The sequence below is a fragment of the Oryzias latipes genome, chromosome 9 (assembly GCF_053564925.1).
Source record: "Oryzias latipes strain Hd-rR chromosome 9, Olatipes_Hd-rR_3.1".
In the NCBI taxonomy this organism is placed as follows: Eukaryota; Metazoa; Chordata; class Actinopteri; order Beloniformes; family Adrianichthyidae; genus Oryzias; species Oryzias latipes.
The window spans coordinates 22,238,728-22,264,187 of NC_136245.1; the positions used below are offsets into that span (position 1 = coordinate 22,238,728).

Sequence of the window (25,460 nt, forward strand, 5' to 3'; positions counted from 1 at the left end):
GTTGAGCTGTGGCCCGTTTCTGTTCCCTCTTCGGGCTGGCTCCGCTTGTATCTCTGACAGCTCGAGTGAGAAAAACTCTTTCTGAATGCAACTCTTTCTGGCCAACGCGATGAGCCTTTTGCATCAGGAGGCATCCCCGAGTCACAACAAAGAAAATCATCATGCAAAAAATAAAAAATAAAACAATTACAATAATTTTTGGGTTCTTTTGGATTTTTTGCTCTGTTTTTTATTTTACATCTAGTGAAAACCTCACACGACATTCACAGTAGCATGAGGTGGACAGCTCATTTGCAAAAACAATAAGAGATTTAGTGCTAGAAGGCCAACTCTTTCTCCATTCCGCTGAGCTTTTGGCTGTCGCGGTTCCCTCCCCAAGCTGGCTCCACATGTAATTCTGAAAGCTCGAGAGGGGAAAAAAAAAAAAAAAAAACCTTTCCTCAGGCCGCACCCTCAGAGGCAGGCCGGAGCCTTTCGCGTCTGAGAAACACAGGCAGCCCCCGCCCGCGAGTGAGCCGAGCGAGAGACAGGCTGGATGCCACGAGTCACACGGCAGAGCTGTGTGTCAGGCAGGGTTGGCTGAGCTGCGGACCGTTTCTGTTCCACCCCTGGGTTCGATACCCAGCTCGTGTTGTAATAAAAAAAGTCATCACACAAAAGAAATTTTCTGTGTTCTTTTGGGTTTTCTGTCCCGTTTTTATTTCGTTTTTATTTTTATTTCACAGCCAGCAAAATCCTCACAGAACACTCTAGACAGCTTCGGGCAAAGAGCTGAGTGGCAAACTTTCTCTTCACCCCGCTTAGTTCCGGGCCCTTTCGGTTCACTCCCAGAGCTGGCCCTGCACTTAATTCTGACCGCTCGAGTGAGAATACAAGTCTTTCCCAACACTAGCCACGCTCTGCAGAAATCCGTGTCAAGCAAGCTGCAGAAGCAGAAGCAGGCTGCGGTCTTTCGAAACAGATGTCACAAGGCACAGGGCTCCGCTTCTGTCGGGAAGTCCCCACTCGCAGGCAGGCTCTCTACGGAGGCTCTCTACAGAGGCTCAGGGTGCACTCTCAGAGGCAGGCCGGAGCCTTTCGCGTCTGAGAAACACACGCAGCCCCTCCCGGGGGGAAATTCGTTTGGATTTTCTGTCCTGTTTTTTTCTAATTTTTATTTTACAGCCAGTGAAACCCTCACGGAACATTTGCGATAGATTCAGGCGTAGAGCTCTAAGAAGGACATTCTCTTCAGTCTGTTCAGCTCTGGGCCATTTCTGTTCCCTCTCCAGGGTGGCTCAGGATGTAATTCTGACAGCCGGAGTGAGAAAACCCTTTCCAAACACAAGCGTTCTAACTTTGAAGCAACCTCAAGGAAGCCGAGCCGCAGCGCAGCCCGCAGTCAGAGCCTGTCCCCTCTGACAGCACATGAAGCTCAACGGAAAGGCTTGGGGTGTGTGTAGGGAAAAATCCTGAGCGGCTCTGCGTGAAGTAAAGCCACTGAGCGCTGTTTCAAGGGGGGCCGAGGCAGAGGATGGCTGGAGCCTTTCCTGTCTGAGGCACACACGCAGCCCGCGCCTGCAGGGGAGGAGAATGAGAGGAAGGCTGGACCGCGCAGGGGCAGGCTAGATCGTGCATTGGCTGAGAGCAGCCCGCACGCAGACCCTCTCCCCTCTGACAGCACATGAAGCTCCGTAGAGAGGCTCAGGTCGGGTGAAGGGAACCGCACGAGCGGCTCTGCGTGGCTCAGGATGTAATTCTGACCGCTCGAGTGAGAAAACCCTTTCAGAACACAATCCACACACCACAGAGCTCTGTGTCGGGGGGCAGGGGGGCATCCTCAGAGACAGGCTGGGGCCTTTCGCGTCTGAAAAACACACGCAGCCTGCGCCTGAGAGTGAGCTGACTGAGAGACAGGCTGGATGCCACGAGTCACACCGCAGCGCTCTGTGTCAGGGAGGGCCGACTTTCTCCATTCCGCTGAGCTCTGACCGTTTCGGTTCCACCCTGGGTTGGATACCCAGGTCATGTTGTAATAAAAAAGTCTTACAAAATAAAAACAATTTCTGTGTTCGTTTGGATTTTCTGTCCTGTTTTTTATTTTTATTTTACAGACAGTGAAAACCTCACGGAATATTCGCGATAGCTTCAGGCGGAGTGCTCAAAGACCAACATTCTCTCCTTTCCGTTGAGCTGTGGTCCGTTTCTGTTCCCTCTCCGGGCTGGCTCCGCTTGTATCTCCAAATGTTCCAAATGTGAAGCAACCCCAAGGGGAGCCCAGCCCCAGAGCAGGCCGATCGCCTCCACTCTGACAGCACATGAAGCTCTATGGGAAGGGTTTGATGTGTGGCTCTGCGAGTCACATCACAGCGCGCTGTGTCAGGGAAGCCGAATCAGAGGCAAACTGAAGCGTGTCGTTGATGAGAGGAGCTCGCAGGCCAATCCTATCCCAGAACGAGCAGCCGTGTGGCAGCTCGGCTACCCTCGCAAACCCACGCTGCTCGTTTCCAGGGCGCAGACCAGATCGCGAAGGCTGGCCAGCGCTACGAGCCTTTTGCATCAGAAGACATCCCCGAATCACACAAAAAAAAAACTATAATGTTTGGGTTCTTTTCGATTATTTGTTCTGTTTTTATTTTATTTTACACCCAGTGAAAATCTCACACAACATTCACAGTAGGTTTAGGTGGAGAGCTCATAGGATTCATAAGAGATTTGGTGCTACAAGGCCAACTCATTTGGCAGCTCTCGGCTGTTGCGGTTCCCTCCCCAAACTGGCTCCACATGTAATTCTGACAGCTCGAGTGGGAAGAAAAAAAAAAAATCTTTCCGGACTCAAGCATTCTGAATGTGAAGATACCTCCAGAACGCCAAGCCTCAGAGCTTGCAGGCCAATTCTCTCCCCGTAAAGCTTAGAATCCCTGCTGACTCTGTTTATCCACTCGAACGAGGACAGAGTTGGCCTGTGGGCGCTGAGAGGCTTTGCGAGCTCAAACCAGCCCTTTTTGTAGGCCTTTCTTTGTGAATCGAACACGTTGGATCGAAATATCCGTACCTTCGCGTAGACCCCTCAAACCCTTTCAACAGTTTTGCTTCTCGAATGTTCACACAGACACACGCGCACACAGACACCTTTGTACGACAGCAGTTCTCAGTTTTATTTTCAGAGGACATACAGGGCGGCACAGAGGACATACTCGCTGATATCAAAACAGAACAGATTTTCAGTTACTCGAGTGGGAAACGAGGCATCAGGTCGCGCTACCAGACAGCTCGATCCCTTTCACTGGGACGCGTCTGTGTCGCCGTCCCTTCCCTGGCGCTCGGAGCAAAGGGGGCAAAAGGGGACAGTGCAGCCTCTGCAGATGCTCTTTCCGCAGCTCTTGCAGGAGATCAGCGTCTTTGTGTCCTTGGAGCGCGGGCATATCTGACATCGTTTTCTTTTGCCCTCGCTGCGCGCGCTCGTCCCGCCGGCTTCTTGCATGCTGACCATTAGATCGTAGGCCGGCCTTGCGCGAGGAACACGCTTCCTGCGAAGTACGAGCGGTCTGACGAGATCTTTGCCCAGCTGCTCGAGGAAGATTCTCCTTCGGTTGCGGTTCCACGGCATCCAGTCCGGGTGCATTTCCCTCCATATCACGTACGCGTTGTACGCCGACATGTCTATCATGTTGTGGAACATAGCCAAGGGCCAGCGCTTGGTCATTCTCCTGCAGCTGTACGTGGCCAGCAGTTTGTCCAGGTTGTCCACGCCGCCCTTGGTTCTATTGTAATCCAAGATCATCTCTGGTTTTTTGTCCCTGCGTTCGTGGCATATTTCGACCCTCGAATGCTTCGTGCTAAGGAGCAGGACGTTTTTGTTCTTTTTGGGCACGTAGGAAAGGGCCGCGGCGCAGTCCGTAAAGGCGAACCTGGAGGAGAGTGCTTCTCGTCCGCGGGCCGACGCGAGCTCCGGAGGCAGTTCGGGTTTGTTGCTTTTGATCGTACCGAGCAGGGTGATGTTCCGTTTCAGGAGCTCGGTGGCGAGCGCGTACGAAGTGAAGAAATTGTCGCACGTGACGTTACGGTGCTCCAGTCCCCGGGTGAGATCCGAAACCACTCGGGACGCAAGGTTTGTCTCTCGAGCACCCGAAGCCAGCTTGCCCATGTACGGTTGGACCCTCCAAGCGTAGCTCGTCCTTGCGTCGCAAGCGACCCATAGTTTGAGGCCGTACTTGGTGGGCTTGCTGGGAATGTACTGTCTGAAAGAACAACGTCCTGCGTAGAGAAAGAAAAACAAAAGGAAGAGTTAAGACAGACGCGAATACGTCAAGGATACCCTGAGAACAGTAAAAAGGGAGGCTGAAACCGCACCTTTGAAAGGAACCATTCGTTCGTCCACAGTCACCTCGGGTCCGATGTCGTAAAGCCTGGGCAGCCGATCGCACCACTCTTCCCACACCTCTCTGACTGCGGCCAATCTGTCCGAAGCGCTCCTAGAGGCTCTCGTGCTTCGATCGTCGAACCTGAGCGTCGCAGAGCGCTGGTAAAAGCTTCTAAGGGACATGGTTGCCCCGAAGATCGGTCGTCCGCACTCGGGCTCCCACAGGCTCACCAACGCTTCGCCTCGAGACCTGTACACCCCGGCCAAGATCAGCAGTCCCACGTAGGCTCTCAGTTCAATCTCGTCCATGGGTTTCGGAGTCTTTGAGGCGTGGGCCTTATCGGCGCTATGGCGGTTGGTAGCTATCAAAATCAGTCTTTCTACATTCGGAGTGAAAAACAAAAGAAAAGAAGACAGGATGTCTTGAGCCCCCTCCCTCGCCTCAGTGGTAGGCCCTGAGGCCTGGTGAGGAGGGGACGCCCGGACGCTCGACCGATCACGCTCGTTCGCTGACCACTTTATTTCACCGTTCTTGGAGGAAAATGTATCCGGGTACACGCTCGCGCTCTCTGCGGCTGGTTCTTCCTCTATGTCTTCCTCGGCGTCTTCCTCAACGGCTTCCTCGACGTCTTCCTCGCCCGATGACCTGGGGCCCCGGTGCTGTTCTTCCGTTTCACTTTGAGAACCATCGAGCTCGTCCACGTCCGTTTCACACTCGTACAAATCCCAATCGGAGGGTTCGTCGCCTCTGCCCTGCCCTTCCAATTCATGCTGAGGACCCCCGGGCTCGACCGCTCCATCGTCAGGCTCGTGGGCCTCGTCCCGCGGCGGATCGGATCGCCTGTCCTCGAGAGTTTCACGGCCGACCTGACCGTGGCCCCTCTGTCTCCGTCTCCCCCGCCCTGCCCTTCCGAGTCGTGCCGAGGACCCTCGGGCTCGACCGCTGCCGCATCAGGCTCGAGGGCTTCGTCCCGCGGCGGATCGGATCGCCTGTCCTCGAGAGTTTCACGGCCGACCTGACCGTGGCCCCCTCTGTCTCCGTCTCCCCCGCCCTGCCCTTCCGAGTCGTGCCGAGGACCCTCGGGCTCGACCGCTGCCGCATCAGGCTCGAGGGCTTCGTCCCGCGGCGGACCGTGGCCCCCTCCGTCTCCCCCGTCTGAGTCCGAATCCCAGTCGTAGGGTTCATAGCGGCCCGGCTTCGGGGCCCCGCGCTGCCCTTCCGAGTCGTGCCGAGGACCCACGGGCTCCACCGCTGCCGCATCAGGTTCACGGGCTTTGTCCCCCGGCGGATGGGATCGCCGGCCCGCGCGAGTTTTGCGGCCGACTCGACCGTGACCCCCTCCGTCTCCGTGTCCCCCGTCTGAGTCCGAATCCCAGTCGTATGGTTCGTAGCGGCCCGGCTTCGGCCCCCCGCGCTGCCCTTGCGAGTCGGGCCGAGGATCCTCTGGCTCGACCGCTCTTGTTCCCCGCTTGTGGGCCAGGGGCCTCGACCTGCTTCTTAGTGTTCTTTTGCGGCCTTTGTTCATCCTTAGCGCCGCCTATGACCTTAATGTACATGGATGAGCAAGCTCGAGTACGCCAATCATCCTTTAGGTTGACACACGACGAACTCCAGCGGTAATTTAGAGATGGCTTCGAGAGTTGAAATCGACATTGTGTGGTGTAAATACAGACGTGCCCGAATGAAATAAAACTCTGAAAACTGCACTGGTGTGTTTGAATTTACTTTTATTGTTTCCATCGTGTTTGTTCGCTTATTTTTTTTTCTTCTTCATTTTTTACACAGAAATTGGAATTGAAATGAAATACATCTCGCCCCTGTATCAACTTTCAAGACACAGACTCTGGGTCATCCTCTTATTGTGTTTGTTCGCTCGTTTTTTTTTTCTTCTTCATTTTTTACACAGAAAATGAAATGAAATACATCTCGCCCCTGTATCAACTCTCAAGACACAGACTCTGGGTCTTCCTCTTCTATGAAACGCACGACTCCGTCGTGCACATGAAACCCATAATGGGGACCGATCCGGGGACCCTTCAGGGTCCACAGGTCGCACACGTATTTGAGCGTCCTGCACATGATTTCAAACTTTTTTCCAGTCCAATGCTTTGAGCTCGTAGACTTGGGGACTCCTGTGAGGCTGGCCAACTGTTCGCCCATGGCGCGAAACTCAAGGGACCTTTCGCTCCCTCCGCCATCCTCTCCGTCCCGGGACCACAGCGCGGTCACGAGCTTGGCGCACCAAGAGCTGAACTTCTCTCGGTTGCGTATCGCGCCACTCAGCAACCTTTTGATTCCCAGCCCCACTGGAGTGAAGCTGTAGTCTGTTCCGCAGAGGGCCATGAACAGCAAGTGTTTGGATCGGACGCTCTGGTCCTCCTGCGCTCTGGCTTTGGCTCTCAGGAACAGGTGCCTTCCGGAGCGAGCCAGTCTGAGGTAACGGGCGTGAGTGGACTCCGGGATTGCTCCGTCCGCGTAGGCTTTGGCCGTGCGCTTGAGCCCAGCCGTGATCTTTACCTTGGTCTTCTGGGGGTCGGATCCGATCTCTGGTTCTGCTTCGCCCTCCCGGTCGACCTCTGGCTCGCGGGGGCGCTTAGATCCCCGCTCGACCGAGCGTGCTGCGTTACCGAAAAGTTGCGACGAGGGCGCGTTCCCCGCGCCTAAGACTTTCGGGTCATCCGCGCCGCACAGGACCGTGAAGGCGAAGCGTAACGTGTTTGCGCTGCGTGTGCCGGGGGGGTACGTTTTCTGGCTCTCCAGTGCCAGTTTACTCAGTTTGCTCCTCGCGTCAGACTCGAAGAACGCGCTCAGGAAAGCGACGTAAACCGAGCCTCGAACACCGCCCCGGTACAAGAACTCGTACACTGAGAGTTTGAACGCCTCGCCCCCGTGGCTCTCCAGAAGGCGACCCAGATCGGCGTGTCTTTCCGCCGCGCCGTTGGGCAACAGGTGGTGCTCTGCGGAGCCCAGGTCGCACAGTGCGCTCAGCCAGTCGTCTGTGGCACCCGGCGCTCTGTTGGCGGTCCGTCGGACCGCTGGCTCGACAAGGAGCTCGCCGAAGGGCGATTCGTGCATGGCTCTGTCCTCAGTGTAGCTTTTGTTGTCCAACCTCAGTGTCAGGCCGGGCCGTCCGCTCGCAGCGAGCACGGCTATCAGATCTGTGTCCCCTGTGCACACTGTCACTGAGCCCGTCAGGGCGTTGGCCAACTCCACCATCAGCGTGTCGGCCTCCGTTTCTCGACACTCTGCGCAAGCCTTTAGCAAGCCCTGGAGCCGCTCGTCTTCCGGGCTCCCGAAAGCTGTCAAGAAAACTCCAGGCGTCCCCTCAGGCCTGTAGGTCTTGCCGTCGCAGTAGCTCAGATCCACGACGGGAAAATGGAGGGTCTCGATTTTGAAGTGGTCTGGCTCCGTGAGTGGACTGGCCCCCTCTCCCCCGCGCTCCTCGCGCTCGTTGTGGAACGAGACCAGGTTGCTGGCGCGCTCGCCGGCGGTCTCGGCCCAGCGCGACTCGCCTACCGCCCCCGTGACTAAGAAAAAGCTGTCTCTCATGCCCACGTCGGCCAACAGTTTCATCGTGCCGTACTCTATCTCGGCCAGGTGAGCCTTACAGAACTTCAAGTGACCAGGGACCGTCCTGTTGGCCCTTTCTTCCCTCACGCTAGGCTTCTGCGCCCCCGGACCGTCTTTTACGAGCACGACGCATCGGCCGTGGGCCCTCTCTCTGACGTACCAGGATGCGAAATAGCTCGCCATCCTCGCGACCGACATCTCCGGTTCGCTCTCCCTGTAATCGCTTTCTCTGACTGTGTGTATGACCATGAGATGGTCTATCAGGATCCAGTCCTGCTGTTCGCTGGGTTTCTCGATTACTTCGAAAGGGGACACGTCTGGGTTGGCCAGCATGCCGTGGAGCGCTTGGTGCCTCAGACCCATGTCAGTTCTAGTTGTCCGTCAGTTTCCATCCAGCGCTCGAACACGCGGGGCTTTTCACCGAGTGTCATGCCTGCGCGGGAGCCGTGTTTGGCTCCGACGTGATGCGGACCCAGGACCCCTGGGGGCCCCGCTCGTCTCGGAGGAGGAGGGCGTTGGGTGCGGTGGACGGCCTTGCGATCCCTGATCGGGGTAACGTCTCTGCCGCACTCTGGCCTTTTCTCGGTTGAACATGACGTTCCTGTAACAGAGGTCGTTCGGGTCGATGCTCGCCCTGCCGCCAGAGCCTGGCTTCGGATAGGCCTGCACTCTCACGTTGACACAGGTCGGCGTGAGGCAGTTGAGCACCTGCGGACAAAGGCAGTTTATCCAGGGGAACTTGGTGCGCAGCGTCTTGGTCACGGAGGGCCTCAGACAGCTCCTTATGGTGACTGTGTTCGTGCCTGGCCTCACGATCACCAGGTAAGCGTTTGAGCGCTCCGCCACGCTCGGGTACGTGAGCGAGAACATCGTCCAGGTCAGCCACAGCTGGGCGTTGTACCGCCACAGGGTAGGGGCATCCAAAACGTCGCTGTTTCGGGTCTTGAGCTCTAGGAGGGCCACGGTGTCGGTCGTTGCATCGTGAGCCAGCAGGTCCACTTCCGTGTAGAAGGTGTTCCGTCCAGGCAGTGGCCCGCAGCCCCGGGTGCAGCCGTTGTGGTACGTGCTGCCGCCTCGGTCGGGCGTGGGCACGCCGGCCACTTTGAGGCCCGCGCAGATCGGCTTGAGGCGCAGGGCCTCGAGCTGGGCGAGCAGGAGGCGAGACACGGGCCCGGTCTCTGAAGCAGCCTTCTTTCCGTTGAACACGTCCTTGCACTGAGCGTCTACTGCGTTTCCTATGCCCCTGGACATGCGGCTCCTGTCCCAGGCGCGCCTGCACGACTCAAAGTTGAGAGAGCCGTGTGCCAGCAGGCGTCTCAACTCGCCCTCAAACTTACGGGCTGGGTCCTCAGGCGCGTTCAGGATGGCCAAGTGATGAGACAACCAGCCGAGCGGGTTTCGTCGGTCACGGACGAGGTGGCTAAGGAACCTAGCGTATAGGTCCACACATATCATGTTGTGAGATCGGACGCCTCTCCTGCGGCGCGCGATCGAATCCAAGGTCCTCGTGATGCCGCGGACCCTGTACCACCAGTCCTGCGTCACAGCCTTCGCCTGGAGGTCTCTTCTCGACCCTCTGAACTCGATCACGGGCCTCCCGAGCTTCATCGTATTAAATGTCTCGGGGTGGACCAAGACGCTGTGCGGCAGTAACCGTTAAAGGGGGGTTTGTAACCTATGCTGACTCGGCCCTCTCGTGCGCAGGACGCGACCCCGTCTGCCCACCTCTGCTGGGCGGGATGCAGCGGACCAGGTCCGGCCTCGTCGGAGGCTTCGATTCTTTGATTTCGTCCGGAAAAGAGATGTTGATGGGGAGGAAGTCCAACCCCGTACTGAGCGTTGCCAGGTTCAGGGGAAAGTTGGGGGCCGCCATCGCGGTCATCACCTCTCTCATTGTCGGGTTCCTCGCCTTGCCCAACAACATCCTCTACCTGATAGATAGCAGTCACGCCGTGAGGGGGAGCGCTCGGGACGTCTCCTTCGGCTCCTCTACGGCTCAGGAGAGGAGTAGCTACGATCACGCTTACATACACGGCGGCATAGCTGTGATAACCATGGGCTGTCTGGCGATGGTCGTGAGCGTGGTGCTGAGCTTTTTCGCGGCCAAGAGCAAGCGCAAGATGGACGACGCCGAGGAAGGAACCAGAAGGCTCAACAAAAGCACCCGGACGGTGCTGGCCTGTCTGATCATGATGAATCTGGAGCTGTTCATGGCAGTCGTCTCTGGTTGCATGGAGCTCTTGTACAGGCCGCTGATTCGTGACGAACACAGGATGCACAACGTGGAGTGCGCCATAGCAGTGTTCAACATTCTCATATACGCCATGTACGTGATCACCATGGTGCTCACCTCCACAGTGCTCAAAGAGAGGCAAGGCGACGGGAGAAATACAGACGCCTTCATGTCGCACAACGCTCATCGAGACGGTCTAAATGCTGCCAAAACATACGGGGATGGCGACTACTATTCACAGTCCAGCCTGTTCCTGTGAAATGCGCTAGCAGTGAAAGGACTCTGTGCTGGCAGACGCTTTGAGTGTGTGAAATATAGTTTTTTTTTTTTAGTTTTAAAAATGCTTTTGCTTTTTTTTTACTGTTGCTTGTGCTACAGTAAACTTGCCTGTGAAACTCAATAAAAACAATGACGGGGTTGATGTGTTTTGTTTGTTGTTTTTGTTTCTTTCTTTCAACTATGTTTTCACTCCAGCAAGGCATGAGTCAAGTAAACTTTATTTATAAAGCGCTTTTGTGACAGCAGAGGCTGACCAAAGTGCTTAATGATGAAAGATAAAACAAGACAACGATCCAAAATGAACAACATAATACAAAAGTAATAAAAATCAGTACAATCACCAACTCAAACTAAGTTAAAAGCCAGTGAGAAAAACTGAGTTTTCAACTTGGATTTAAAATCATTCGAAGAATTGACCTGCCTAACCTGCATGAGCAGTGCATCCCACAAGCTGAGGCCAGCAAAGGAAAATGCCCCATACACTCTGAGTTTTCCCTGTGTCCTTGGCACATCCAGCAGCAGCTGGTCAGCTGATCTAAGAGGAATGCAGCTGTAGCAGCTCAGAGAGACAGGGCAGAGCCAGACTGTTTAAAGATTTAGAAACAAATAAAAGAATTTTAAAATGAACAGTCAGCCAGTGTAGAGAAGTCAGAACTTGAGTAATATGCTCTCTGTTCCACATGCCAGTTAACAAACATACAGCAGCGATCTTTGCCAGTTTGAGACAGGATAAGGACGAGTGAGAGATGGAAAGAGAGTTACACTGATCCAGTCGAATAGAAATAAAGGCGCGGATTACTGTGTCAAAGTGCTTTATTGATAAAAACAATTTGACTTTAACCAGCTGCTTTGACTGAAAGAAGCTGGATTTCCCCACTGAATTTGACTGAGTAAATCCACAGTGAAAATAAATTCAGGAACTTGACCCTCTTCGATTGCTGGAGGCCAGACCGGGGTGTACCTGTCTGGGGTCAATACCAAAGGGGGGTATGCGTTTTTAAAATGACCCCCCCTCCTTACCTTTTTTTTTAATCCATGCTTTTCTTCCCCCTAAGACAGCACAAGGGTTATCAATCTTACCTGTGATAAGCATGTAAAAAGGTATTGGTTTGTCAATATAACCCTTCCGCTCCCTTAGGTTGGCATGTGCTTTGGGGTCTGCATGACCCCACTCCAAAAAAATATAACTCCCTCCGCTGTGTTACAGGGCATAAGTGACCCCACGATGCATTTCTCGGTGGCCAGCACGAAACCCATTCCCTCCGCTGTTTTAACGGGCATAAGTGACCCCACGAGACAATACTTTATTTTTTTTTCTCTTTCCATCCTCTCCGCTGTGTTACAGGGCATAAGTGACCCCACGATGCATTTCTCGGTGGCCAGCACGAAACCCATTCCCTCCGCTGTTCTACAGGGCATAAGTGACCCCACGAGACAATACTTTATTTTTTTTTTTTTCTCTTTCCATCCTCTCCGCTGTGTTACAGGGCATAAGTGACCCCACGATGCATTTCTCGGTGGCCAGCACGAAACCCATTCCCTCCGCTGTTCTACAGGGCATAAGTGACCCCACGAGACAATACTTTATTTTTTTTCTCTCTCCATCCTCTCTTCATTTTCTTTACACCCCAAGACCAGGGGGTGGAGAGGGAGGGAGGAGGGTATCATTTTTTTTAAAATTTATTTTTATACCCCTCGCGCTGTGCTTTGGCGTGCATTCGACCCCGTATTATTAAAAAAAAAAAAGCGTTCACTCCGCTGTTTTACGGAGCTCAAATGACCCCAAGAGACAATACTTTATTTTTTTTTTCTCCAAAAAAAAAAGCGTTCACTCCTCTGTTTTACGGATCGTAAACGACCCCACGAGACAATACTTTTTTTTTATCATCCTCTCTTCATTGTCCTTACACCCCACGACCACCAGGGGGTGGAGGGGGGGAGAAGGGGGGCATCAATTTATTTATTTATTTTCATACCTCTCGCGCTGTGCTTTGGCGTGCATTTGACCCCATATTTTTTTCATCTCTTCATTGTCCTTACACCCCACGACCACCAGGGGGTGGAGGGAGAGGAGGGGATGAGGGGGGGGGGGGGGGGGGGCATCAATCTATTTATTTATTTTTATACCCCTCGCGCTGTCTTTTGGTTGCATTTGACCCCATATTTTTTAAAAAAAAAAAACATTCACTCCGCTGTTTTACGGAACGTAAAGGACCCCATCCTCTCTTCATTGTACTTACACCCCACGACCACCAGGGGGTGGAGGGGATGAGGGGGGCATCAATCTATTTATTTATTTTCATACCCCTCGCGCTGTCTTTTGGGTGCATTTGACCCCGTATTTGTTTTCTTCATTGTCCTTACACCCCACGACCACCAGGGGGTGGAGGGGGGGAGAAGGGGGGCATCAATTTATTTATTTATTTTCATACCTCTCGCGCTGTCTTTTGGGTGCATTTGACCCCGTATTTGTTTTCTTCATTGTCCTTACACCCCACGACCACCAGGGGGTGGAGGGGATGAGGGGGGGCATCAATCTATTTATTTATTTTCATACCCCTCGCGCTGTCTTTTGGGTGCATTTGACCCCGTATTTGTTTTCTTCATTGTCCTTACACCCCACGACCACCAGGGGGTGGAGGGGGGGGGGGAGAAGGGGGGCATCAATTTATTTATTTATTTTCATACCTCTCGCGCTGTCTTTTGGGTGCATTTGACCCCGTATTTGTTTTCTTCATTGTCCTTACACCCCACGACCACCAGGGGGTGGAGGGGATGAGGGGGGGCATCAATCTATTTATTTATTTTCATACCCCTCGCGCTGTCTTTTGGGTGCATTTGACCCCGTATTTGTTTTCTTCATTGTCCTTACACCCCACGACCACCAGGGGGTGGAGGGGATGAGGGGGGGCATCAATCTATTTATTTATTTTCATACCCCTCGCGCTGTCTTTTGGGTGCATTTGACCCCGTATTTGTTTTCTTCATTGTCCTTACACCCCACGACCACCAGGGGGTGGAGGGGGGGAGAAGGGGGGCATCAATCTATTTATTTATTTTCATACCTCTCGCGCTGTCTTTTGGGTGCATTTGACCCCGTATTTGTTTTCTTCATTGTCCTTACACCCCACGACCACCAGGGGGTGGAGGGGGGGAGAAGGGGGGCATCAATTTATTTATTTATTTTCATACCTCTCGCGCTGTCTTTTGGGTGCATTTGACCCTGTATTTGTTTTCTTCATTGTCCTTACACCCCACGACCACCAGGGGGTGGAGGGGATGAGGGGGGGCATCAATCTATTTATTTATTTTCATACCCCTCGCGCTGTCTTTTGGGTGCATTTGACCCCGTATTTTTTTTTCTTCATTGTCCTTACACCCCACGACCACCAGGGGGTGGAGGGGGGGAGAAGGGGGTCATCAATTTATTTATTTATTTTCATACCTCTCGCGCTGTACTTTAGGGTGCATTTGACCCCGTACTTTTTTTAAAAAAAAAACTTTCACTCCACTGTTTTACAAAGTATAAATGACCCCACGAGACATTACTTGGTGGCCGGCATTTGGCAATTCCCTCGCGCTGTACTTTAGGGTGCATTTGACCCCTGTGTTTTTTTTTTATCCATCCACTGTTTTACTGTGAGTGACCAACGAGACATTCTTTTTTTTTTTTCTCTGTCTTCATTTCCTTACCCCTCGCACTTGCTTAGGTTGGCGTGTGCTTTAGAAAAATCCCTTCCCCAGACACAGGGACACAGACACAGAAAGCTGTAGAACGAGCTCAGAGAACACGCGCGAGAGAGATAGAGGGGGGAGGGAGGCATGCGGAGACCTCCGCTCTGTGAGGCCGACCGAGGCACGTTAGAGAAATCCCCTCCGCTGTCAAGCCAAGAGAACAGCCTGCATCGCTGTTTTTTTTTTACATGGAAGGGAAACATAAATGACTCTCAACAAACAGAAACTTGGATGAGAGAGAAACAGAGAAAAGAAAAAAGAAAAAGACAAAAGAAAACCAAAAACAACAACCAAATCCTCTCTTCGAAGGAGTTCTATTCGCGTAGAGCGAAGAGAAGACAGCCGCTGAAATCTCACATCCAAAGCTCACACCAAATACGTGTGCAGAGCTCAGGTTTTGGGGCCAAGACAAAGGGAGCTACGGACACGGCTCATGAAAAGCTGCTCCAGTGGCCAGAAGGGAGGAGGGTGCGTGATGGTGCACTCAGGGGCTACGGGCTTCTGGGACAGCAACAGACTCCACCTTACAGCCGCGAGGCTGTGTAATTGTTGGCTCATTCGTAAAGCTCTGAGGCTGTGTGGCTCTGTTTGCGAAAGGCTTCAGCCTGCCCCCACACAGGGCTCCTGCGAGACAGAGAACGCACTCTGCACACACTCACGAGCAGGCGAGAGAAACAGCAGGCCAGACGCAGAGGAGGGACCGTGCTGCCTGCAGCTGCGAGCAAAGACCAGAGTTTTTTTTTTTTTTTTTGAGGAAGCAAGGGAACTCGGCCGATCAGCAGCTTTCTTCTGTGTTTCAAAGCAGGGAGGTTCTCAGCTCAGGGAGCGGGCAGGGCCCTGCAAGAAAAGCAGCGTCTCGCAGCTATGCCGAGCAGGATTTTCAATGTCACTAATCACAAAGAGAAAATAAAAAGGATGCTCGTTGGAGCATCGCTGGTTTTACACGCCTGAGTGTCTGCAAGTCACGTCCAAAGCCGCTCGGCTTCGGCTCATTCGCAGAGCTCTGTGAGCCTGCCCCCACAGAGGGCCCCTGAGGAAACAGCGGCAGGGAGGCCAGAGTGGAATTTCCCTCTCTGAAGACGACGTGTTTGCATTTTTACACACACCAAATACGTGTCCACAGCTCAGCTTTTTGTGGGGCCAGATCAGAGATGAGGGCAGTGGGCAGACACAGAAAGCTTTCCGAAGGGGCTCAGAGAACGCGCGCGACAGAGAAACAGAGAGACAGAGAGAAAGGGAAGAAGGAGGAGGAGGAGAGAAGGAATGTGAGGCAGAGACTGGGGAGAGGGGGTTGGAGACAGAGATGATTTGGCCTCGGCTCTTGGAGAATGACTGACTCGGACCGCCCCAGAGCCACACAGCCTCGGCGCTCTGTTTGCATTTTTACACACACCAAATACGTGTCCACAGCTCAGGAGAGAAGGAGTGTGTGTGACTGAAAGGGGCAGAGACTGGGGAGAGAGGGGGGGAGACAGAGATGATTTGGCCTCGGCTCTTGGAGGCTGACTGACTCGGACCGCCCCAGAGCCACACAGCCTCGGCGCTCTGCTCTTTCTCGAGAGGCCAGCTCAGGGAGGAAGAATGCAGCCTTACTCTCAGACGAGTCACACAGCCTCTGAGCTCTGCGAAGACAGGGGTCAGCCCAGGGGCAGGCCGCAGCCTTTCTTGGTGGGGGAAGAATGCAGCCTGTCGAACCAGAGCCAGCCGTACAGCCTCTGAGCTCTGCGAAGACAAGGGCCACGGCTCAGGGGGGAAGAATGCAGCCTTACTCTCAGACGAGTCACACAGCCTCTGAGCTCTCCGAAGACAGGGGTCAGCCCAGGGGCAGGCCGCAGCCTTTCTTGGTGGGGGAAGAATGCAGCCTGTCGAACCAGAGCCAGCCGCACAACCTCTGAGCTCTGCGAAGACAGGGGCCACGGCTCAGGGGGGAAGAATGCAGCCTTACTCTCAGACGAGTCACACAGCCTCTGAGCTCTCCGAAGACAGGGGTCAGCCCAGGGGCAGGCCGCAGCCTTTCTTGGTGGGGGAAGAATGCAGCCTGTCGAACCAGAGCCAGCCGCACAGCCTCTGAGCTCTGCGAAGACAGGGGCCACGGCTCAGAGGGGGAAGAATACAGCCTTACTCTCAGACGAGTCACACAGCCTCTGAGCTCTGCGAAGACAGGAGTCAGCCCAGGGGCAGGCCGCAGCCTTTCTTGGTGGGGGAAGAATGCAGCCTGTCGAAGCAGAGCCAGCCGCACAGCCTCTGAGCTCTGCGAAGACAGGGGTCAGCCCAGGGGCAGGCCGCAGCCTTTCTTGGTGGGGGAAGAATGCAGCCTGTCGAACCAGAGCCAGCCGCACAGCCTCTGAGCTCTGCGAAGACAGGGGCCACGGATCAGGGGGGAAGAATGCAGCCTTACTCTCAGACGAGTCACACAGCCTCTGAGCTCTCCGAAGACAGGGGTCAGCCCAGGGGCAGGCCGCAGCCTTTCTTGGTTGGGGAAGAATGCAGCCTGTCGAACCAAAGCCAGCCGCACAGCCTCTGAGCTCTGCGAAGACAGGGGCCACGGCTCAGAGGGGGAAGAATGCAGCCTTACTCTCAGACGAGTCACACAGCCTCTGAGCTCTGCGAAGACAGGAGTCAGCCCAGGGGCAGGCCGCAGCCTTTCTTGGTGGGGGAAGAATGCAGCCTGTCGAACCAAAGCCAGCCGCACAGCCTCTGAGCTCTGCGAAGACAGGGGCCACGGCTCAGAGGGGGAAGAATGCAGCCTTACTCTCAGACGAGTCACACAGCCTCTGAGCTCTGCGAAGACAGGAGTCAGCCCAGGGGCAGGCCGCAGCCTTTCTTGGTGGGGGAAGAATGCAACCTGTCGAACCAGAGCCAGCCGCACAGCCTCTGAGCTCTGCGAAGACAGGGGAAACGGCTCAGAGGGGGAAGAATGCAGCCTTACTCTCAGACGAGTCACACAGCCTCTGAGCTCTGCAAAGACAGGGGTCAGCCCAGGGGCAGGCCGCAGCCTTTCTTGGTGGGGGAAGAATGCAGCCTGTCGAACCAGAGCCAGCCGCACAGCCTCTGAGCACTGCGAAGACAGGGGTCAGCCCAGGGGCAGGCCGCAGCCTTTTTTGGTGGGGGAAGAATGCAGCCTGTCGAACCAGAGCCAGCCGCACAGCCTCTGAGCTCTGCGAAGACAGGGGCCACGGCTCAGAGGGGGAAGAATGCAGCCTTACTCTCAGACGAGTCACACAGCCTCTGAGCTCTGCGAAGACAGGAGTCAGCCCAGGGGCAGGCCGCAGCCTTTCTTGGTGGGGGAAGAATGCAGCCTGTCGAACCACAGCCGCACAGCCTCTGAGCTCTGCGAAGACAGGGGTCAGCCCAGGGGCAGGCCGCAGCCTTTCTTGGTGGGGGAAGAATGCAGCCTGTCGAACCAGAGCCAGCCGCACAGCCTCTGAGCTCTGCGAAGACAGGGGCCACGGCTCAGGGGGGAAGAATGCAGCCTTACTCTCAGACGAGTCACACAGCCTCTGAGCTCTCCGAAGACAGGGGTCAGCCCAGGGGCAGGCCGCAGCCTTTCATGGTGGGGGAAGAATGCAGCCTGTCGAACCAAAGCCAGCCGCACAGCCTCTGAGCTCTGCGAAGACAGGGGCCACGGCTCAGAGGGGGAAGAATGCAGCCTTACTCTCAGACGAGTCACACAGCCTCTGAGCTCTGCGAAGACAGGAGTCAGCCCAGGGGCAGGCCGCAGCCTTTCTTGGTGGGGGAAGAATGCAGCCTGTCGAACCAAAGCCAGCCGCACAGCCTCTGAGCTCTGCGAAGACAGGGGCCACGGCTCAGAGGGGGAAGAATGCAGCCTTACTCTCAGACGAGTCACACAGCCTCTGAGCTCTGCGAAGACAGGGGTCAGCCCAGGGGCAGGCCGCAGCCTTTCTTGGTGGGGGAAGAATGCAGCCTGTCGAAGCAGAGCCAGCCGCACAGCCTCGGCGCTCTGCTCTTTCTCGAGAGGCCAGCTCAGGGAGGAAGAATGCAGCCTTACTCTCAGACGAGTCACACAGCCTCTGAGCTCTGCGAAGACAGGGGTCAGCCCAGGGGCAGGCCGCAGCCTTTCTTGGTGGGGGAAGAATGCAGCCTGTCGAACCAGAGCCAGCCGCACAGCCTTTGAGCTCTGCGAAGACAGGGGCCACGGCTCAGGGGGGAAGAATGCAGCCTTACTCTCAGACGAGTCACACAGCCTCTGAGCTCTCCGAAGACAGGAGTCAGCCCAGGGGCAGGCCGCAGCCTTTCTTGGTGGGGGAAGAATGCAGCCTGTCGAACCAGAGCCAGCCGCATAGCCTCTGAGCTCTGCGAAGACAGGGGCCACGGCTCAGGGGGGAAGAATGCAGCCTTACTCTCAGACGAGTCACACAGCCTCTGAGCTCTGCGAAGACAGGAGTCAGCCCAGGGGCAGGCCGCAGCCTTTCTTGGTGGGGGAAGAATGCAGCCTGTCGAACCACAGCCGCACAGCCTCTGAGCTCTGCGAAGACAGGGGCCACGGCTCAGAAGGGGAAGAATGCAGCCTTACTCTCAGACGAGTCACACAGCCTCTGAGCTCTGCGAAGACAGGAGTCAGCCCAGGGGCAGGCCGCAGCCTTTCTTGGTGGGGGAAGAATGCAGCCTGTCGAAGCAGAGCCAGCCGCACAGCCTCTGAGCTCTGCGAAGACAGGGGCCACGGCTCAGAGGGGGAAGAATGCAGCCTTACTCTCAGATGAGTCACACAGCCTCTGAGCTCTCCGAAGACAGGAGTCAGCCCAGGGGCAGGCCGCAGCCTTTCTTGGTGGGGGAAGAATGCAGCCTGTCGAACCAGAGCCAGCCGCATAGCCTCTGAGCTCTGCGAAGACAGGGGCCACGGCTCAGGGGGGAAGAATGCAGCCTTACTCTCAGACGAGTCACACAGCCTCTGAGCTCTCCGAAGACAGGGGTCAGCCCAGGGGCAGGCCGCAGCCTTTCTTGGTTGGGGAAGAATGCAGCCTGTCGAACCAAAGCCAGCCGCACAGCCTCTGAGCTCTGCGAAGACAGGGGCCACGGCTCAGAGGGGGAAGAATGCAGCCTTACTCTCAGACGAGTCACACAGCCTCTGAGCTCTGCGAAGACAGGAGTCAGCCCAGGGGCAGGCCGCAGCCTTTCTTGGTGGGGGAAGAATGCAGCCTGTCGAACCAAAGCCAGCCGCACAGCCTCTGAGCTCTGCGAAGACAGGGGCCACGGCTCAGAGGGGGAAGAATGCAGCCTTACTCTCAGACGAGTCACACAGCCTCTGAGCTCTGCGAAGACAGGAGTCAGCCCAGGGGCAGGCCGCAGCCTTTGTTGGTGGGGGAAGAATGCAGCCTGTCGAAGCAGAGCCAGCCGCACAGCCTCTGAGCTCTGCGAAGACAGGGGCCACGGCTCAGAGGGGGAAGAATGCAGCCTTACTCTCAGACGAGTCACACAGCCTCTGAGCTCTGCGAAGACAGGAGTCAGCCCAGGGGCAGGCCGCAGCCTTTCTTGGTGGGGGAAGAATGCAGCCTGTCGAAGCAGAGCCAGCCGCACAGCCTCTGAGCTCTGCGAAGACAGGGGCCACGGCTCAGAGGGGGAAGAATGCAGCCTTACTCTCAGACGAGTCACACAGCCTCTGAGCTCTGCGAAGACAGGAGTCAGCCCAGGGGCAGGCCGCAGCCTTTCTTGGTGGGGGAAGAATGCAGCCTGTCGAAGCAGAGCCAGCCGCACAGCCTCTGAGCTCTGCGAAGACAGGGGCCACGGCTCAGAGGGGGAAGAATGCAGCCTTACTCTCAGACGAGTCACACAGCCTCTGAGCTCTGCGAAGACAGGAGTCAGCCCAGGGGCAGGCCGCAGCCTTTCTTGGTGGGGGAAGAATGCAGCCTGTCGAAGCAGAGCCAGCCGCACAGCCTCTGAGCTCTGCGAAGACAGGGGCCACGGCTCAGAGGGGGAAGAATGCAGCCTTACTCTCAGACGAGTCACACAGCCTCTGAGCTCTGCGAAGACAGGAGTCAGCCCAGGGGCAGGCCGCAGCCTTTCTTGGTGGGGGAAGAATGCAGCCTGTCGAAGCAGAGCCAGCCGCACAGCCTCTGAGCTCTGCGAAGACAGGGGCCACGGCTCAGAGGGGGAAGAATGCAGCCTTACTCTCAGACGAGTCACACAGCCTCTGAGCTCTGCGAAGACAGGAGTCAGCCCAGGGGCAGGCCGCAGCCTTTCTTGGTGGGGGAAGAATGCAGCCTGTCGAAGCAGAGCCAGCCGCACAGCCTCTGAGCTCTGCGAAGACAGGGGCCACGGCTCAGAGGGGGAAGAATGCAGCCTTACTCTCAGACGAGTCACACAGCCTCTGAGCTCTGCGAAGACAGGAGTCAGCCCAGGGGCAGGCCGCAGCCTTTCTTGGTGGGGGAAGAATGCAGCCTGTCGAAGCAGAGCCAGCCGCACAGCCTCTGAGCTCTGCGAAGACAGGGGCCACGGCTCAGAGGGGGAAGAATGCAGCCTTACTCTCAGACGAGTCACACAGCCTCTGAGCTCTGCGAAGACAGGAGTCAGCCCAGGGGCAGGCCGCAGCCTTTCTTGGTGGGGGAAGAATGCAGCCTGTCGAAGCAGAGCCAGCCGCACAGCCTCTGAGCTCTGCGAAGACAGGGGCCACGGCTCAGAGGGGGAAGAATGCAGCCTTACTCTCAGACGAGTCACACAGCCTCTGAGCTCTGCGAAGACAGGAGTCAGCCCAGGGGCAGGCCGCAGCCTTTCTTGGTGGGGGAAGAATGCAGCCTGTCGAAGCAGAGCCAGCCGCACAGCCTCTGAGCTCTGCGAAGACAGGGGCCACGGCTCAGAGGGGGAAGAATGCAGCCTTACTCTCAGACGAGTCACACAGCCTCTGAGCTCTGCGAAGACAGGAGTCAGCCCAGGGGCAGGCCGCAGCCTTTCTTGGTGGGGGAAGAATGCAGCCTGTCGAAGCAGAGCCAGCCGCACAGCCTCTGAGCTCTGCGAAGACAGGGGCCACGGCTCAGAGGGGGAAGAATGCAGCCTTACTCTCAGACGAGTCACACAGCCTCTGAGCTCTGCGAAGACAGGAGTCAGCCCAGGGGCAGGCCGCAGCCTTTCTTGGTGGGGGAAGAATGCAGCCTGTCGAAGCAGAGCCAGCCGCACAGCCTCTGAGCTCTGCGAAGACAGGGGCCACGGCTCAGAGGGGGAAGAATGCAGCCTTACTCTCAGACGAGTCACACAGCCTCTGAGCTCTGCGAAGACAGGAGTCAGCCCAGGGGCAGGCCGCAGCCTTTCTTGGTGGGGGAAGAATGCAGCCTGTCGAAGCAGAGCCAGCCGCACAGCCTCTGAGCCCTGCGAAGACAGGGGCCACGGCTCAGAGGGGGAAGAATGCAGCCTTACTCTCAGACGAGTCACACAGCCTCTGAGCTCTGCGAAGACAGGAGTCAGCCCAGGGGCAGGCCGCAGCCTTTCTTGGTGGGGGAAGAATGCAGCCTGTCGAAGCAGAGCCAGCCGCACAGCCTCTGAGCCCTGCGAAGACAGGGGCCACGGCTCAGAGGGGGAAGAATGCAGCCTTACTCTCAGACGAGTCACACAGCCTCTGAGCTCTGCGAAGACAGGAGTCAGCCCAGGGGCAGGCCGCAGCCTTTCTTGGTGGGGGAAGAATGCAGCCTGTCGAACCAGAGCCGCACAGCCTCTGACCCCTGTCTTCGCAGAGCTCAGAGGCTGTGTGACTCGTCTGAGAGTAAGGCTGCATTCTTCCCCCCTGAGCCGTGGCCCCTGTCTTCGCAGAGCCAGATCAGAGATGAGGGCAGTGGGCAGACACAGAAAGCTTTCCGAAGGGGCTCAGAGAACGCGCGCGACAGAGAAACAGAGAGAAAGGGAAGAAGGAGGAGGAGGAGGAGGAGAGAAGGAATGTGAGGCAGAGACTGGGGAGAGGGGGTTGGAGACAGAGATAATTTGGCCTCGGCTCTTGGAGGCTGACTGACTCGGACCGCCCAGTGGAGCCTCACTCACGAGCGGGCGGGAGAAACAGCAAGGCAGACCCAGAGGAGGAAACGTGGTGCCTGCAGCTGCTAGCAGGGAGTTTTGAGGAAGGAGGGGCAGGGAATTCTGCCGATCAGCAGTTTTCTTCTGTGTTTCAAAGCAGGGAGTTTCTCAGCTCAGGCAAAGGCCAGAGTGTGTCACGTCCAAAGCCGCTTGGCTTCGGCTCATTCGCAGAGCTCTGAGAGCCTGCCCCCACAGAGGGCCCCTGAGGAAGCAGCGGCAGGGAGGCCAGAGTGGAATTTCCCTCTCTGAAGACGACGTGTTTGCATTTTTACACACACCAAATACGTGTCCACAGCTCAGCTTTTTGTGGGGCCAGATCAGAGATGAGGGCAGTGGGCAGACACAGAAAGCTTTCCGAAGGGGCTCAGAGAACGCGCGCGACAGAGAAACAGAGAGAAAGGGAAGAAGGAGGAGGAGGAGAGAAGGAATGTGAGGCAGAGACTGGGGAGAGGGGGTTGGAGACAGAGATAATTTGGCTTCGGCTCTTGGAGGCTGACTGACTCGGACCGCCCAGTGGAGCCTCGCTCACGAGCGGGCGGGAGAAACAGCAAGGCAGACCCAGAGGAGGAACCGTGGTGCCTGCAGCTGCGAGCAGGGAGTTTTGAGGAAGGAGGGGCAGGGAACTCTGCCGATCAGCAGTTTTCTTCTGTGTTTCAAAGCAGGGAGTTTCTCAGCTCAGGCAAAGACCAGAGTGTGTCACGTCCAAAGCTGCTTGGCTTCGGCTCATTCGCAGAGCTCTGAGAGCCTGCCCCCACAGAGGGCCCCTGAGGAAGCAGCGGCAGGGAGGCCAGAGTGGAATTTCCCTCTCTGAAGACGACGTGTTTGCATTTTTACACACACCAAATACGTGTCCACAGCTCAGCTTTTTGTGGGGCCAGATCAGAGATGAGGGCAGTGGGCAGACACAGAAAGCTTTCCGAAGGGGCTCAGAGAACGCGCGCGACAGAGAAACAGAGAGAAAGGGAAGAAGGAGGAGGAGGAGAGAAGGAATGTGAGGCAGAGACTGGGGAGAGGGGGTTGGAGACAGAGATAATTTGGCTTCGGCTCTTGGAGGCTGACTGACTCGGACCGCCCAGTGGAGCCTCGCTCACGAGCGGGCGGGAGAAACAGCAAGGCAGACCCAGAGGAGGAACCGTGGTGCCTGCAGCTGCGAGCAGGGAGTTTTGAGGAAGGAGGGGCAGGGAACTCTGCCGATCAGCAGTTTTCTTCTGTGTTTCAAAGCAGGGAGTTTCTCAGCTCAGGCAAAGACCAGAGTGTGTCACGTCCAAAGCTGCTTGGCTTCGGCTCATTCGCAGAGCTCTGAGAGCCTGCCCCCACAGAGGGCCCCTGAGGAAGCAGCGGCAGGGAGGCCAGAGTGGAATTTCCCTCTCTGAAGACGACGTGTTTGCATTTTTACACACACCAAATACGTGTCCACAGCTCAGCTTTTTGTGGGGCCAGATCAGAGATGAGGGCAGTGGGCAGACACAGAAAGCTTTCCGAAGGGGCTCAGAGAACGCGCGCGACAGAGAAACAGAGAGAAAGGGAAGAAGGAGGAGGAGGAGAGAAGGAATGTGAGGCAGAGACTGGGGAGAGGGGGTTGGAGACAGAGATAATTTGGCTTCGGCTCTTGGAGGCTGACTGACTCGGACCGCCCAGTGGAGCCTCGCTCACGAGCGGGCGGGAGAAACAGCAAGGCAGACCCAGAGGAGGAACCGTGGTGCCTGCAGCTGCGAGCAGGGAGTTTTGAGGAAGGAGGGGCAGGGAACTCTGCCGATCAGCAGTTTTCTTCTGTGTTTCAAAGCAGGGAGTTTCTCAGCTCAGGCAAAGACCAGAGTGTGTCACGTCCAAAGCTGCTTGGCTTCGGCTCATTCGCAGAGCTCTGAGAGCCTGCCCCCACAGAGGGCCCCTGAGGAAGCAGCGGCAGGGAGGCCAGAGTGGAATTTCCCTCTCTGAAGACGACGTGTTTGCATTTTTACACACACCAAATACGTGTCCACAGCTCAGCTTTTTGTGGGGCCAGATCAGAGATGAGGGCAGTGGGCAGACACAGAAAGCTTTCCGAAGGGGCTCAGAGAACGCGCGCGACAGAGAAACAGAGAGAAAGGGAAGAAGGAGGAGGAGGAGAGAAGGAATGTGAGGCAGAGACTGGGGAGAGGGGGTTGGAGACAGAGATAATTTGGCTTCGGCTCTTGGAGGCTGACTGACTCGGACCGCCCAGTGGAGCCTCGCTCACGAGCGGGCGGGAGAAACAGCAAGGCAGACCCAGAGGAGGAACCGTGGTGCCTGCAGCTGCGAGCAGGGAGTTTTGAGGAAGGAGGGGCAGGGAACTCTGCCGATCAGCAGTTTTCTTCTGTGTTTCAAAGCAGGGAGTTTCTCAGCTCAGGCAAAGACCAGAGTGTGTCACGTCCAAAGCTGCTTGGCTTCGGCTCATTCGCAGAGCTCTGAGAGCCTGCCCCCACAGAGGGCCCCTGAGGAAGCAGCGGCAGGGAGGCCAGAGTGGAATTTCCCTCTCTGAAGACGACGTGTTTGCATTTTTACACACACCAAATACGTGTCCACAGCTCAGCTTTTTGTGGGGCCAGATCAGAGATGAGGGCAGTGGGCAGACACAGAAAGCTTTCCGAAGGGGCTCAGAGAACGCGCGCGACAGAGAAACAGAGAAACAAAGAGAAAGGGAAGAAGGAGGAGGAGGAGGAGAGAAGGAGTGTGTGTGACTGAAAGAGGCAGAGACTGGGGAGAGGGGGTTGGAGACAGAGATTATTTGGCCTCGGCTCTTGGAGAATGACTGACTCGGACCGCCCCAGAGCCACACAGCCTCGGCGCTCTGTTTGCATTTTTACACACACCAAATACGTGTCCACAGCTCAGCTTTTTCTGGGGCCAGATCAGGGATCAGGGCAGTGGGCAGACACAGAAAGCTTTCCGAAGGAGCTCAGAAAACGCGCGCGACAGAGAAACAGAGAGACAGAGAGAAAGGGAAGGAGGAGGAGGAGGAGAGAAGGAGTGTGTGTGACTGAAAGAGGCAGAGACTGGGGAGAGAGGGGGGGAGACAGAGATGATTTGGCCGGGTGACCGACCGAGCGGGCGGGAGACACAGCAAGGCAGACGCAGAGGAGGAACCGTGGTGCCTGCAGCTGCGAGCAGGGAGTTTTGAGGAAGGAGGGGCAGGGAACTCTGCCGATCAGCAGTTTTCTTCTGTGTTTCAAAGCAGGGAGTTTCTCAGCTCAGGCAAAGACCAGAGTGTTACTTGTTTGTTTATATCTTTCTTTATTTTCCTTTACATATGTAAAATACATTTAAAAAAA

The 25,460-nt window shown here is 56.1% G+C and overlaps 1 protein-coding gene across 1 annotated transcript; it reads right to left on the reverse strand.

Annotated features, from left to right (window-relative positions):
• Positions 1-3,149: 3,149 nt before the first annotated feature.
• LOC111948939 (piggyBac transposable element-derived protein 4) lies at positions 3,150-5,868 on the reverse strand. Its single transcript, XM_078952456.1, has 3 exons — positions 5,333-5,868; positions 4,333-5,285; positions 3,150-4,236 (listed from the first exon to the last, which is right to left on the reverse strand). The coding sequence occupies exons 1-3, from the start codon at positions 5,866-5,868 to the stop codon at positions 3,263-3,265; spliced, it is 2,463 nt and encodes an 820-aa protein (XP_078808582.1). The 3' UTR covers positions 3,150-3,262.
• Positions 5,869-25,460: the final 19,592 nt, after the last annotated feature.